Source organism: Harpegnathos saltator, unplaced genomic scaffold, assembly GCF_003227715.2.
Source record: "Harpegnathos saltator strain DR-91 unplaced genomic scaffold, Hsal_v8.6 scaffold119, whole genome shotgun sequence".
Classification (NCBI taxonomy): domain Eukaryota; kingdom Metazoa; phylum Arthropoda; class Insecta; order Hymenoptera; family Formicidae; genus Harpegnathos; species Harpegnathos saltator.
The window spans coordinates 897,274-913,179 of NW_020229894.1; the positions used below are offsets into that span (position 1 = coordinate 897,274).

The 15,906-nt window shown below is 46.7% G+C and overlaps 1 protein-coding gene across 1 annotated transcript in view; it reads left to right on the top strand.

The window, feature by feature from the left end:
• LOC105184960 (EGF like, fibronectin type III and laminin G domains protein pikachurin) overlaps window positions 1-3,581 on the top strand; it is a 110,453-nt gene extending 106,872 nt beyond the window's left edge. The window contains exons 12-14 of the mRNA XM_011144095.3: window positions 1,610-1,855; window positions 2,236-2,339; window positions 2,567-3,581. Of these exons, the coding sequence (XP_011142397.1) occupies window positions 1,610-1,855; window positions 2,236-2,339; window positions 2,567-2,715 (499 nt within the window). The 3' untranslated portion in view covers window positions 2,716-3,581. The remainder of the gene's footprint in view (window positions 1-1,609; window positions 1,856-2,235; window positions 2,340-2,566) is intronic.
• The last annotated feature ends 12,325 nt before the right edge of the window (window positions 3,582-15,906 follow it).

Here is a 15,906-nt window from a genome sequence, read left to right on the forward strand (position 1 = left end):
AACGTTCGCGTTTATCTCTCTATTTTGTCTCCTGGAGAGAAGTCTCGCGTGCCCGGAAATTAGATACCGCACTGGGTACCCCCGATCGTGTCCCGCACGCAATCCCATCGAGAGATATATCTTCCCGAGAACGAATTCATCTCGCGAGTAAATCAACTCGCAGAACGGCGCGCGTCTCGTCTGCGAGAGAACGCACCGCGCGAAAGAATTGACGCGGACTTGCCGTCTGTCGGTCGAAATACCCGAGTAGAAAAATTAATAGGGCTCTGGTAAGGGCCTGATTATTTTTGCCTATCATTAATCGGGCTTTAATAGTAGAGATAGAAAGACAAGGGCTCTACAAGATGTGTAACAAATGGTTTAACGGGCCCTTATAAGGCCCGTTATATTATGAGAACTTTATAAGGCATCAACCTTATAAGGGCCTTATAAGCTAAAATTAATAGGGCTTTATAAGGAAATATTTTTATTATTGCTTGAGTGAAAAATATTCCTTCTTTTCATTCCAAGAAATTTGAACTGCAATTTCTTTATTTCTTTATAACCTTGTTAGTGTACAACAAGAATTTTTTTATCTTAAAAATATAGCATACTTTACGATAAAATATAGCATGCTTTACACATAAAAATCCTGCTATTGTTTTTATTGAAGTTGCTGCATTTCAAAACGAAGGCAAATACTAGAAAGATCCTTGGAAGAAATTAATGAATATGGCAACTGATAAAACTAATAAAATTTGTTTTCAATTGCGGTGTAATTAAAAGATCTTTAAAAGAACCATAGATAGAGAGCGTATCTGTTAAAACAACATTAAACTACGACAATTTTATTACGCTTCAGATCTAATTAGTTTTCTATAACAAAACTTAATCTTGTATATCTAAAGCATTCTCTTAAAAGATCCTTCTAAGGCTCACCTCAGTTTTCCATGTTAAAGCGTTATTTCGTAAAATCTAAGGCATCCTTAAAAAATCCTTCCGAGGCTCTTCTCAGCTTCCTCTATCAAAGCCTTATTTATTAAATCCAAGGCATCCCTAAAAAATCCTTCTAAGGCCCTTTTTTCAACTCTTCCTACCAAAGCTTTATTTCGTACATTTTTAAGGCATCCCCAAAAGATCCGTCTCGGGGCCTGATGTGATAATAATAAGAGGCATCTCTTCTTAAGTCATCCTACTTTCAGGCCTTATCCGGGGCCTTATGCTTCATGAGGATGGCTTTAATAATTTTTTGCTCGGTTACGTGCGTGCATGCGTGACCCATTTCTGCGGTGTTAAAAAACCCGCCCGCTTCGCTCATCGGCATCCTATTAATACGCGCGCGCGCGAAATAATCGGCAGCACGTAAAAGTTCGGTAAATGTCAAAGCGGCACGTGCTCAGCCGTGTCGTTTCAAAAGCTCTGAACAACAGCACGTTGCACGCTGCGTTACACAATCGCCCCTTGACCCGCTTTAATCGCGCGTCGAGCTAGTTTATCGAACGTCGTCGCTGGTCGGTCGGTCGGTCGGTCGGTTCGTTCGTTCGTTCGTTCGTTCGTTTGTTCGTTCGTTAGGTCAATCCTTATGAGCTCTCGTTCGCTCGCCATTAAATGTGCTCGTCGACGCTTGCAGGATAATCAGCTACAGGGTAGACATCAACATGAGATTCCGCGCCAGCAGCAGCAGCGGCCTGCTGCTCTGGAGCGGCCGGCAGTCGGATCCTCAGGAACAAAGGGACGAGAACGATGACTTCCTCGCCCTCGGCCTGGATCACGGTTACCTCACCCTCGCGTACAATTTGGGCTCCGGGGAAGCCGTGCTGCGATACAATATCACGCGACTGGACGACGATCTGTGGCATCGTATCAGGGCGGTTAGGTGAGAGTCGATTTATTGGAATTGAAACACATACATACATACATATACATATATTCTCACTACATACACAAGGAGATTCATTGACCCTCTCGAGACGAGCTGCTCCTCCATATTCGAGCTTGATCGATAAATACAACCGAGAGAGATTCCAGCGGAATCTTTAGTCGGGCGCGTTCGAATCGTCGTCGCGCTGCATCTCGAGGAGTAGAAATAAAAATAAAAGAGGGGAGAAATAGTAGGAAAAAAGAAAATGCAGCCCCGCTTGCCCCGAGAGGTTTGAAGCGCGACGGCGACGCTGGAGAGAGAATGCTGGTCGCGTCGCTGCGTCTCGCGAAAACGGATCGTCGCGTCGCAGTGACTGGCAAATCGACTGTTTGCAGAAACGAACAATGGGCGTCTCTCGTGGTAGATAGCGGCACCGGGGTCTCGGCATCCTCACCGGGCCAACTGAGACAGTTGAACACTGATACCGGCCTTTACGTTGGTAAGTGCTCGCGCTATAGATTTACAAACATCGGTTACACACCTCGCTGTAAGCGCAGCTCGATTTGTTTGATCGCGAAGAAAGGCGAAAAAATGAGGAGGGAAACGTCGACAGTCGGCGACTGTTAGCTTCGCGACCTCGCCTACGGTCGCCGGGCAAAAAGTTGCGAGCAAACAGTTCCTCCTTTTTGAAACGGAAATCCGACCTTCTCGCTGTCTCTCCCGTAGGTGGTGCGCCAGATATCGTGAGGACAACAGGCGGCAGATACGCCAAAGGCATCGTGGGTTGCATCAGCGACCTCGTGTTGGACTCGGACTTCTCCGTCGCCCTGTCGTCGCCCGCACAGGCAACCAACACGCACTCGTGCATCCCCTGAAAGAGAGATACTCGTGCCGTCCGACGTCAGGTGGTGTCGGGCCCTGCCCGAAGCTAGGATATGAAAATTTAAGGATAACGAAATCACTCATACACACACACACACACACACATACATTTACACACTACACACAAGACAACTATGACATACAGCATACACACACATACACACGCGTAGTACGCATACACGCTGGGAAGAGAAACGAAGTAACACACTCACACACACACACACACACTGGCGAAGCCGAGCGGCGGCACTCGCGCCCCCGCGGGAGGGAGAGTGCCACCCCTTACTACGAAAGTGCATCTGTCTCTCGCGCATTCACGGCCACGGATCCGGCGATCCGCGCGCGGTTCATCATTTTTGTACAGACTCAACCTTCCACGGTGGGACTCTCCGAGTGAAGGGAGATCGAGTGGATCGGCGACCGACCATCGTCGAGAGCGCGGCCATCGAATGGTGGTAGGCGGCTTTATTGTAAATATTAATAAGGCGATCCTCTTCCCCCAATCCTCCTCTTCCTCCTCCTTCTCCTCTTCCTCTTCCTTTTCCTCCTTCTCCTCCTCCTCCTCCTCCTCCTCTTCCTGATCCGAGATACGCGACGATGCAGTATCTAACGCTTGCCTCGCGGCATTGATCCTTGACGCCGTGACTTCCTGTCGATCCTTGCGGCCGGTTGCACCGATCGGGCATGCCGGGTACCTCCGGTGCCGTCGTGAGAAGTCGAAGCTGCCTAACGAAGGTCGTGCGCGACTGACCTCGCGTGAAAGCTCGTTCGTTAGATACGACTCGTGAACGGGTAAAATTAACCCAATTAACGCCGCGTCGCTTTTCTACGTGCGAAAGTCGCGTGGTTGTTTTTTTTTACTCGTACACACACAGGGCTACGATCACGTGAAATAATGACGACGGCCAAGTCGCATATTAGCGACTGCGAGCTGCGGACTCGCTCGAGTGAAGATTCTCGCCGCGATCGTCGCCGCGCATCGCAACCGCGATTCGCGTGATATAATAGCGGGCCGCGTCGCGTTAAATTGCGATCCCTCGCCGTTACCGGGCCGCGAGTCGATTCACGCGCGCGTCGGTTCAAATCGCCAGCAATTACGTTCTTGCTCGCTCACGCTTCGGATCGGATCGGGAAAAGTGAGAGACGCGTCGAATCAAGTTCGGAACTTCGTAACGCCCTTAATCAAAACCGCCGTACCATTAACAATTTCAACTTTGCCCATATCCGAATATTAATAGCCGCTCCGCGGAAATGGCGCCGTAATTAAATTCGCGTAAACTAGATTATTGTGTTCGTAACGAAATTCATCGTAATAACAACGTCTATTTTGCAACAACGACGGCGACGGCAGAACCAATAAGCGCCGCCAGGGAGGAGGAATGACGAAGACGCGTGTGTCGGTTTAACACTCCGCTGGATCTGGAATTCCGTAACTAAAAACCAAGCCCGCAAACAATGCTTCAATTACGCGGTGTGCGCGGTATAATAATTAGGGAGAACGCGCGGACGATTCCGCGCCGCGAATGTGCGACTCGCGAATAATGGAAGTCGCTGCACCACAGGATAATGCCCGACTGGACATGAAATTTGACGGAGCGCGTCTCGAAGACGGCTTTCGGCCTAATAAGATAAAAATATGTAGAAAAAGAGAGACACAGAGAGAGCGAGAGAGCGAGAGAGTGAGTGAGAGAGAGAGAGAGAGAGAGAGAGAGAGAGAGAGAGAGAGAGAGAGAGAGAGAGAGAGAGAGAGAGAGAGAGTGAGAAAGAGTAACCCCTCCGCGTCAATTTTGATTATTCCCTCCGACCGGATGTTACCCTTCGACACAGGGTGTCATTATCTTCGATCCTTGCAAGTTCAAAGCCTTCGAGATTATCGAAAAAAATTTGGAGCGGGTCTGCATCGGCGCTGGATGAAGTCTCATTTAGTAAGGCAAATCAAGAGAGGCATGTCTATGTATATGTGTATGTATGTGTGCGTGTGTGTTCCGTCTGTCTGCTGTTCAAGTATATGTATAGACGTATGTGCGTGTGCGCGAGGAGAGAGCGAGAGAGAGAGAGAGAGAGAGAGAGAGAGAGAGGCAGAGAGAAATGAAAGTTTCTCGGAAAACCGATATTTTACATTACGTAGAGTTAGTTAGATAGTTAGATTAGTAACGACGGACCGTTCCATTCGTTATTCGTTAGCTCTCATGATTGAATCGAATAACATTTGCGCGCGCTCGCGCGCTACTTTCGCATTCTTCGCGCGGGCGGTTCGCTTAAATTCCTCCTTTCGTATCCCTTTAATAAATCTCGTCGGTCGTTTTTTTGATCTCTCTCCCCTTTTCCTCTCTTCCTTTCTTTCTTTTTTTCTTTTGCCTCTTCAATTATTGACGAACTCACTTCGGTGTGTGGATTCTCGCCGTAGAGCGCGGAGCGCGTTAAGAGAGTGACGTTACTTTTGTCGCGATACCGGGTGGAGGATTCCTCTCCCGTCATCATCCTGCGGTCCAGCGCCGATCCGGACAGCGTGCTCGCTGCTATGTGTAACCACGACAAGCACCGCAACCTTTTCTAACGATCTCTTAGGACTTGTCACGATCCTTTTCTAGCAGCTAAGTCACAAGCGCGCGCGCAGCCACGAGCACGAGTTTTCAGTTCCACACTACGATATCGAGGTTAATATTGTGATCGATACGAGTAACTACTAATAAAAGTAGGAGAGCTATACCATGGACCAAACACCAAACACCTTTATCTCACGTCTCTGTCCCAGCGAGAGAGTATACAAGGTGCGCGCGAGGTGTGCGACCGCGCGCTCAAAGTGCATATCCCCGTTTGATGAACGGTTTGCAGGACTCGCGTCCTCCTTCGCGAACGATCGTCGCCGGTGTATGGTTGGCCGGCGCTTTTGTAAATAATTTACACGTTCTCGGCTGTATTTCGTTCCTAGAGAAACGCCATATCTCGCGGAAGGTGATTTGACGATCACGAACGCGGCAGTAACGAGTATCTCCTCTTCGTCGTCCTACCCGTTGCTGACGGAACGACTCGGCCCTTTTTAGCTTTACGTCGCTGAACCCAGTCGCTTGATTAAGATTACAGCACGATTCACGCTATACAATTTTTGTCAGGGGCGTAAACCGCGAGTTGTCGTTTGAAGGGAAGTTCACCTCTCGCGGTGTAGTAACGTAGGATTTCCGTTTCGCGTCAACTGGTCGGCGCGGCGCGCGTTTCAGTCAACGAAGAAGAGCGAGAAAATGAAAGAGGGTAACAATGGCACTTTACACATACGTATAACAAAAAATTGAAAGAGAGAGAGAGAGAGAGAGAGAGAGAGAGAGAGAGAGAAATTATATCTTTATTATGCAGATACTCGTCGCATATTTTTTTATCTTCATAGAGCATTTCACTCAATCCTGTGAACACAATTTAGCACTACCGGTCGGAAAATCCCAGGTCAATATGTATACACATCCTATCTTTATGAGACGAGAGAGAGAGAGAGAGAGAGAGAGAGAGAGAGAGAGAGAGTGAGAGAGTGTGAGCAGAGCGAGATAGAACAAAAGGAGAGCAGGAGAGAACAGTGAGATAAGATAAAGTAAGGCATAGATTATAATCGATGAGAACTTTACTTTTGTCGTCGCACGGAAATGATTTTGTGAAATGACCTACTCGAATACACACACACACACACACACACACACATACACACATACACACACATCATAAAAGCAATCGGCTATAGTCAATTTTGTACGGATGTTATTTTCGGGAAACTATATAGTAATATATCAAAGGTGAGTGGTAGTCGCGTAGAGAGTGTAATAATATACAATTTAAATAATTGTACACGTCAGAATTAGCGTGCGGATAATTCTCGTCCCGATTAATCCCCCTACGCCGCGACCTTTCGCGAAGGTGGGCAAGAGGAAGAAGGAAGAAATTGTAGAGCACTCGCGAAGAATTCGTTCTCGCAAACCGTGAGTTTTCTAATCTTCTTTGACAATTTGTTATTATCGTACGATACAAAATTCGTAATAACATTGTTGCAAAATTTCACTCCGCGATACACGCCGCGACTCTTTAGAAACGATTCGGGAATCGTCATCGCGTCGCGCGATTCGCAACCCAAAAATTCGACTTGTGCGAAACTTGTCCGTTTTGCCTGATGTTGATCTTCGCGCATTTGTGGAATCCCGAATCCCGCGTCACGCGTGGGAGGATTAAGGACGCTTTTTTTAGCGTAATTCGATGTACAATATTTCGCGTAAGTATGCATCGAGTGATTCGAGAAACAGAAGGAGAGGGTAAAAGCTAGAGAAAGAGGGAGAGAGAAAGAGAGAGAAAGAGACAGAGAGAGGGAGAGGGAGAGAAAGAGAGAGAGAGAGAGAGAGGGGCTTTTGTGCTCGTACGTTAAATCGTTTTATATAGCACATGACTCCGTTCCTTCGCACCGGCAAGTAACACGAGGAGGGATTCACGACATGGGGGATTCTCCTCGTCGGGGCATGCCCGCGTGTGTTCTTGCACGTTTTGTAATTTGCAACGCATCCGACTCGGAAATGTATGGTTCCTGGACGCATTCCACCCAGTGCCGTCGGAATGATTCACGGTGTGTGCGACGTATTCGAATATTCGATTATGATACCCGGCCGGCAATTATTCCCGAAAAAAAAAGAAAATGAGACTCTTCTGTGCGCTCCGCTCGCTCGTTCGCTCGCCAATCGCGCGACATTATCAGTCGATCGGCCCGACAACGAAAACTCCCCTCCCTCTTCCAGCCACACAAAGACAACCTCTTCGCGAAAGAAAGCGCGGAAAATCGACAAATTGAACGACAATTCGCGTGTCGGATGTACTCGCTTACATCTGACCGACACTCGCGAAATCGGACTTGCCGGAGAGAGAGAGGGAGAGAGAGAGAGAGAGAGAGAGAGAGAGAGAGAGAGGGAGGGAGGGAGAGGGAGAGAGAAAGAGGGAAATCGCTCTCCATAGGACAATCAAACGACACGCGGAAATTACCTCAAGTGTATAAAGTGATTATTCGCCGAGTCGCCGCCGATCGTATCGCAAGAAAGCAAGAAGAGGAACGTGTCGAGCGAGGCAGCGGCCGCTTTCTCGAGTATTCGAGTACCGAGTCACTCCGGAGAGGAGCAAACACACGCACATACACACACACACACACACACATACGACGGCAGTTCCGATTCTAACACCAACGTACGATAGTAGGCCGAAGCTTTAATCATTAATTAGCGCTCACCTTCGCGCTCATATTGTCTCATGTCGTGTCCACGCGATATCGTGCGTTTTCTATTCGATGATCAAAAAAGGCGTCAGAGAGAAGAAGTTTCATATCCCTTGTACGTAATGTAAGGAAAGAAAGACACGGGGGCCGCCGAATTTCGGTGAGAGGCTGTCTCGGCCGCCTTGCGAGAGCGTCCTCGCGATCCTGGACGCGCGCCGAACGCCAAACACACCCTTCTTCTGCTTCTCCGGCTGAAGCTGCGTGATTCTTCGAGATGAAAAGGGCACTCTCAACGTTCGCCACGCGTCCAGAACAGGACCCCAGGACCCCTCTCTCCGTTTTGATGTGGGTGTACATGTGTGTGTACGAGTATGCGTGTGGTGTGGTGTGTGCGCGCTTTGAACGCGCCATATCGAACTAGAGCCAGCGAGGCAACCTTCGAGCTGCGATGATCTGATTTTTGCGAGTCCGTGTTGACTTCCGCGGAAACGCGCGCGCGCGGAATCACTCGCTCGTCGATCGATCCGCTCCCCCTTCCGCGGAGGAATTTGATCCGGACTCCTTTCTCGCGCGATAATTAAATTCTAGTGACATATTTCTTCGCGTTTTCGGGCAGATTATTTGTTTAAAGGAGAGACGCACGAGAGAGAGAGAGAGAGAGAGAGAGAGAGAGAGAGAGAGAGAGAGCGTGAAACAAGTCGAACCTTCAAAATTACGCAATTGCTCTTTCCACGAGCAAAAATTCACTCGAGGACGCTGCCGCTTAGGCAAAAAAGATGCCGTTTCTTTTTCCGCGCTAGTGTTATCGTTAATTGTTCTGGCTCGACTCGAGTCGACGTGTGACGCGAGAGAAGAGGAAACGCGCGTATAAAGCCGAGTGTACAATGGATGTAATAAGCCTTCAGGCGCTTGTGCTAAATTTTATAATCTCTGGCAGGAAACATTTCTCACGCTGCCTCGAGATCTGACGAATTCACTTCAAGGGAGAATTACATGCGGAAGGCCATTTCAAGGCTATTTTTACGTAGTTTTTCAACAGAAAAGGTAAGATCAATGGACTTGAAATTTTCACAGTGTATTCATTAATATTCAAAGTATGAAATAAATTTTATTGAATCACGAGAACCGATCCAATTTGTAATTATAGATAAAAATGCAGTCATCCGTTTGCGAGCTCGATGTTCGCTGTCGACATAATTCGGGCTTCTCATTACTCTGAAACCAAAAAATGAGAAAGATTTTTTAAATGTATGGTTGCCATTACAGCCCGTACCAAAATGAAGGCAGTGAAGCCAAGTTTGGAAAAATAATGACTGTACAAAAAAGAAGTATCGAAAATGAAACTTTTTTCAACTTGTAATCATGTTTAAGAAAAATGAATAAAATAAAGTATAACTGTGTTCGAGGTAGGGGCGAAAATCACGTGTCTATATTGTGTAAAGATTTCAAGTCATTCGGTCCAGTAGTTTTTGCGTAGTTTTTTGCGTAATCGTGTCGACAGTTTAAGAAAATGGTGTTTCCAGATAAACGCGTTTAGAGTTTCATGTGTACTTTCCATACAGATAGTAACACATTTATTTTGTACTTTGAACATTGATGAATACACTTTGTGAAAATTTCAAGTCCATTGATCCTATTTTCCTGTCAAAGAAATTCGTAAAAATAGCCTTGAAAACTTGACCTGCACCGCGTGTAATTCCCTCCTTAAAAATTGCCGACTTCAGGCAGGAAACGTTTTCAGCGAGAGAATTAAGTCACAGTTTTGGGCTTGCTACATCTGTTGTTAGTCGGAGCTTAGTCGATCTCGCATTCGCCCTTAGAAAAATGCCCGGCAACGGAATCCCTTCGCTCGAGCGAGGGACGTTTCTTCGTGTCGGGTCGATTGTAAAAAGAGGCAGAAAAAGAGAGAGAGAGAGAGAGAGAGAGAGAGAGGGAGAAAGAAAGACGAGCGCGATCGAACGCGCGCTCCTGATTTCACGAGCGTCCTACAGGAACTCACGACACACATCGAAGTTATTTCTTGTTACTTTGGATATACAGGGTGGGATGTTTAAACGAGAACGTCGCGGCGAGACGCGGACGCGACGAGGAATTGAGTCTCGCTGATAGCAAAATAAAGAAGAGAATAAGAGGAAAAAGGAGAACGTAGCGGAACGAAATACACGTCCGAGATCGGTCGATAGACGAGAGTCCTCCGCGTTCTCGTGGAAATAGCTTGCCCTGCGTGCCTCCTCCGAGTGTGTAGTCCTGCGCGGGAGTAGTTTGTTCGCGAAACAACTTCCACGACTTCCCTTTCAACCCTTTCGCCATACTCTTACGCTTACGGTCGGACGAACGAAGGGTGCCCCACGGCGCGCTGGCCTGCGCGTCACCTTCCGCTTCGCCTTCCGCTTCCGGGAGGACGTCGAAATCAAATCTGCCATCGAATTTTTATCCTTTAGAACTCAACCTCGCGAGGGATGTCTAGTCGATCGTTCGCGTTTCCTCGGTATTAACGATAAGTTCCACGCGATAAGCGGACGCTAGTGTATCTTAAGGAGTATCAGCCTTCTAGTAGGGACAAAGAGCGACAAGGGGAGAGAAAGGAGGAAACGCGCGTGCAGTGAACTCGGTGACGTTCAGCGAAAGGGTTGAGACGCGATCGTGAAACGTTATAATGAAAAGGCAGGTGATCCTTCAGCGGCTCGGGACGATTCAAGGCACTGTGCAATAAGGCTGACGCGTGTGTACTTCGCATCATATCCACTTAAATCTAAAAGCAAATCGCTGGATATCACACCTCAAGAGAAAAAGAGAGTGGGAGGGAAAGAAATAGGGAAAAAGAGAAACGAAGAAAAGCGAAAGGATAAGAAAAATGCGGGAAGAAGCGCTATATATTGAAAAAAAAAGGGAGAAAGAATATCAATACATATTAATATATAAAAATATATATATATATATAATAGATATTATATTATTACTAAATATTATATTAATATATGATGCTATATATATATTAACTATTTCTATTATGTCCGTCTGCAAAGTCTATTAGAAGAGTCTATCCTGTCGACCTATTCTTATGACCCATGTGGATCTTTTCGGGTACACACTGTATGTACATACATATGTGCGTGTGCGCGTGTATCGACGAGTGTGTGCGTGCAATTGGCGAGACGGGGGTGGAGAAAGAAGAAGAGGAGGAAGAAAAGGAAAGCAGCGGGACGATTTCTATCGATAACAGCGTCTCGGACACCGCCGGCGCGAATCGAGAGTGCTCGCGCGCGCGCGCGCATTGTTAGTTTAATAGCGATACACGTGTACGCGCACACGTACGAGACCCTGCGAGCGACCCAGGTCGCGCGGGTCTCCCGTCCTCGTTTCCGACGATCAATGTGTAAGATCTTCGTCATTAAATGTTCGTGACACGCTCGTGGCAATAAAAATAGGACGCTACGTTTTGTGCGAATTTCTCGCTTCAATCCTCTCCGGCGGTGTCGTCGGCGCGCGTCGACGTTCGCACGCGGCGGCTCACGGTGCAATTGTTAATCGAACGTGGCCTTCTCCTTTGGACGCTTGGAAGCTTGCTTCGATCAGATAGCTTCGTATCCCGGATGGCACAAGATGAGTCTCGGAGAGACGTCGAGAAAACGTCAGACATCTAAGCTGCCTGGGATAACGCGGAATCTTTTCTTTTTCGTTGGTGTAATTGTTCAGTCGAGACATTCGCGTGGAGACACGCCGCGAAATTTCCCGCGATTCTCGGGGATCCTTTGTCGAGCGAGTCACGTGGTTCCAAGGGACTCGGCGCACGTCGATCGAGGAGAAATCGTCGATCGACGACCCGCCGAGGCGAGGCTGAAGATCGTGCGCGCGCGAATGTCGACGCCTATCTCGACGCGGCATGTGTAACAATTTTGCGACACGACTAAACCGTAAAAATGATTCTTTGCGAGATTGTAGCGTGTATGCCGGCTGCGATTCGACGGAAAACTGCGGACCGCGTAGCCATGATTAACGACAGCGACCGATTTATTCGCAACGCGACACTTTTATACGTGTGTGATTTACATAAAAGAGAGAAAAGAAAAAAGAAAGAAACAAAAAAGATCCGAAATATTGAGTTGACACGGCGGCGATGGTGGTGGTGGTGGTGGCGGCGGCGGCGGCGGCGGTGGCGGCGGCGGCGGCGGTGGCGGCGGTGGCGGTGGCGGTGGCGGCGGCGGCGGCGCACATCGGTCGGTCCGCGACCGCGAGGCGCGATTATTTAATGGATTGTGTACGTATACGTTTTGAACACGCAGTGGTTAAATTCATATGAACTATGAGCAAATGTGTGTGTCTCAGCCCATGTTGTCAAAGCATCAATAAAAAAAAGAGGTTTTATAAATACGCGCGGCGTGCCTTTCATCCTCCGTAATTTTCTCACGGTTGTTCCGAATTTCAATCTCGTGCGATTAATAATCGCTGAAGCCGTTCGTTTTGTTTCAGCAGTAACTCTAGACGAGAGACGGATATTCACGGATAGGAGTTCATGACAAATAGAGGATGCTTCAATGACTGTATACATTGTTTATTATACACAGCGCAGAAAAATTGAGGGTTTACTTTTCTCGATCGCAAGAAAGATCGTAATTCAACGAGTTGTAATTTTCGTAAGAATATTAATAATGAGACGGTTCAGGAAGCATTTTGCAACTTCACTTTCCTATTTGTGGATATATCCTCGAGTACAAAGTTTTTTTTTACTTCTTGCAATGTGATACGATTATAAGTCGAAATTTGATGAATGTCAACATCTTTCATAAAGTTTGCCAAGTTGCACCGTAGAAATAAAAAGTAACGGATATATAAGGTACATACCGTTTAAAAGTGTGATTTTAGTAAAACTTGATTCTTTAATTTTAAGCGCATTGCGATAAGATTTTTCATTGCAAAGTTATTTAATGTTGTAATAAAAATGGCACTTTAACACTCATAGTTGTAACGAGTGAGCGTTACAACGGCGGCTCCTTCGTTACGTGCTCGAAAGCGCACAACCGCCGAAGAGGCGGCAGACCGCCATACGGGATACGGTCTCCGAACGCCGGCAACCCGGCAAGCACGCTCGGCGTGGCCGAAAACGGCCGAAGACGCCCGAACACCGCAAGCACCGAAATCATCGCGCAGGCACGCGAGCTTCCGGCCGAAGATAACCGAGCAGGCCGACGAAGATGACCGAACGCCGTAAAGCGCCGGAAACATCGCGCAGGCACGCGAGCTTCCGGCCGAAGATAGCCGAGCGAGCCGCCGAAGGCGTCCGAAGCCGGCCGGGAGTATAAATACCGGCGACCGAGAAGCCCGAGACATCCCTCGACTACCGGGTCACCTCGAGAGAAGACCGAAGAAGAAGACTAGGACCGAGATACTGAAGAGACACCGTTCGCAATTACCTACCGATCCCTACCGCTCCTTACCTACGGGTCGGCGAAGGCCGTCCCCGCGACTACACGCGCATTGACCCACCGCTCTTAGCCTACGGACCCTCGAGAACCTGCACAGGAGACGAGCCTCACCGCGAGCACCCGGACCGCCGCGGACAACGAGAGCAGGACGCAGAAAGCCTAGGACCGGCCACCAGGATCACAGCACCTCTCCCGGAAGGACCGAACTCGAACCCGGCAGCCCGACCAGCGGACCTAGGCCGTGGAAGGCCCAAGGCGATCACCGACCAAGCGGCCACCAGACCCGCGCGCTCTAGGGGCATTATAACTAGACGAGGGGGCGCAACCCCCGACTAATAAAGCGATTCACGAGATCTCCCAACGCCCGCATTTATCTACCCCTCCCACAAATCCTGACACCGGCGAGCGAACTTAGGCAAAACCAGAGACCGGGGTGAAAACGAGGGAGGTCCGTTACATAGTTAAAAAATAAATAACCATATGACATTTACTCATATACGCACGATCATAGAAAACTAAAAGTTTTCTCTTCATGATGTATGAGTCATATTTTATATGAAAATTAATTTTCAGTCTAAAAAATCAATTAAACCGAAAGACAACATTGAAAAGGCGCTATTTTTCATTTAAATCGATATATTATAATGATAATCAATAGTAATATTATAAGTCAAACATCATTTGATAAGTAGAGACTTCAAGCTGCAAAATGCTTCCTGAACTGTTTAGTTTTTACCGAAATTATAGCCTATTGAATTTTGCAGATGTTTTAGTACAAATGACTACTGCGTCAGTAGTTTTCATTCAGTCAGTCAGTTATTGTACAGTTTCAGTACAAATGACTCTGATCTGCCCGTGAGTTGTACTACTTGAGATAGAGAATAGAAGTGACATCTACCCTACATTTATGAAAATGCTGTCTTTAGCATTACCTCGTCGATCTTAATATTTTCCGATATCTTTTTCCCATTACTCCATATCTGTTAGTACTTATGCTTATTTCGAGTTACAGCTTCATATCTCAATCACGATATTCCCAAGAGGTTAACGCTCAGCGAGATTTCTCTGATATTCTAAATCTCGTAAGACCAACAGCACCGAAGAGATAATATTAAAGACTATCAGCCCTGGGTAAATTTTCGTATCGACAAGGTGATCCCCAGGAACCCCCAGAATCCCCAGGTAATTGAAGAGCGATGATAATATCGACTGTCTTCAGCTACGCTGAAGATAACATGACATTTATACCATACTACCGACGAGGTAATACTAAAGATTATCAGCCCTGAGTAAACTTCGTATTGGCAAGGAGACCTCGAGGGGCCCGGCGATAATTGAAGAACGAAGGCAATGCCGACTGTTCTAGTTACGCCACTGACAAGCATTGTTAAAATAGTTACGATTTTTCTAGAATGTGAAAAAAATGGTACTTTTATGTCTTTATAATTATAAATGACAATGTACACGTTGATTTTATTTTATAATTTTGTTACTTTTTGCATACATCACTTCGTAATATTATAAGGACATAAAAAAATCACCGTTTCATTGTATTTAAAAAATAGAAAAATATTTATTGTATCCAATTGTATATTCTATTGTTTATATATTATATTGCGTTATATTGTATTTGTTTCAAAACACACATGTAAAAATTGAATCCGTAAAAAATAAATATAATTTTGAAATAAGAGAATGATTTTACTTAAATATTCTTTAAACCGGTAATCCTTTTATTCCATAACTACGGCCCACCTGGCAGACACTCCGGTGGGGATTTAGCCGGTTAGAGTCCGACATAACCCTTGTCTTCCCAAGGGACGCGGGTATCCATGAGGATTTCACCATCGACATAAAAAAAAAGCAGCGGCTATGTAATCAGACGTCATGTGAAACAACAACCACATGAAACGAAGGCCACGTCGCCGGTGACCACAACAAAATCTTCTAGAACATTCTGGAATATTCCTGAAAATTCTATAATCTAAAACGTTCTAGAAACGACGATCACTTAGCCTGTGGTTACGTCAGAACTTCTAGAATATTCTGGAATCTTCTAGAACTTTCTAGAATCTCCGTCGTTGCCCGACGGTACAACATCGTTGACCGGCTCGGTCGCCTAACTCCTGCGCCGCTGCCCCGCGGCCTCACTAGCTTTACTACCCTGGGTCAAAGCCGCAATACGAGGAGAGACACGACAAAGTAATTTTCTGGGGTTACAAACTCCTCGTATTTTAGTGATGACGGAAGTGATTAGTTCGCTTTTTCTTTCGGTACGTAGGCCGAGGGCAGCACAGTCGGTTCCCCACTACCACTCGTCGGATGCCATATTGGACACTTACTGTTTACCAGTTTTCTGCAGTAGTAGGAATTTTGTGCATTTTGTGCGGTAGCAAGTGATCATTAATTTAGTGAGAGATGTTTATTTTCAGGTTATTTGCAGGTTATTTACAGGTTATTTTCAGATTATTTACAGGTTATTTACAGGAAGAAGAGCCGAGCAAAGAGAGAGAGCGTGTGGAGATAAAATA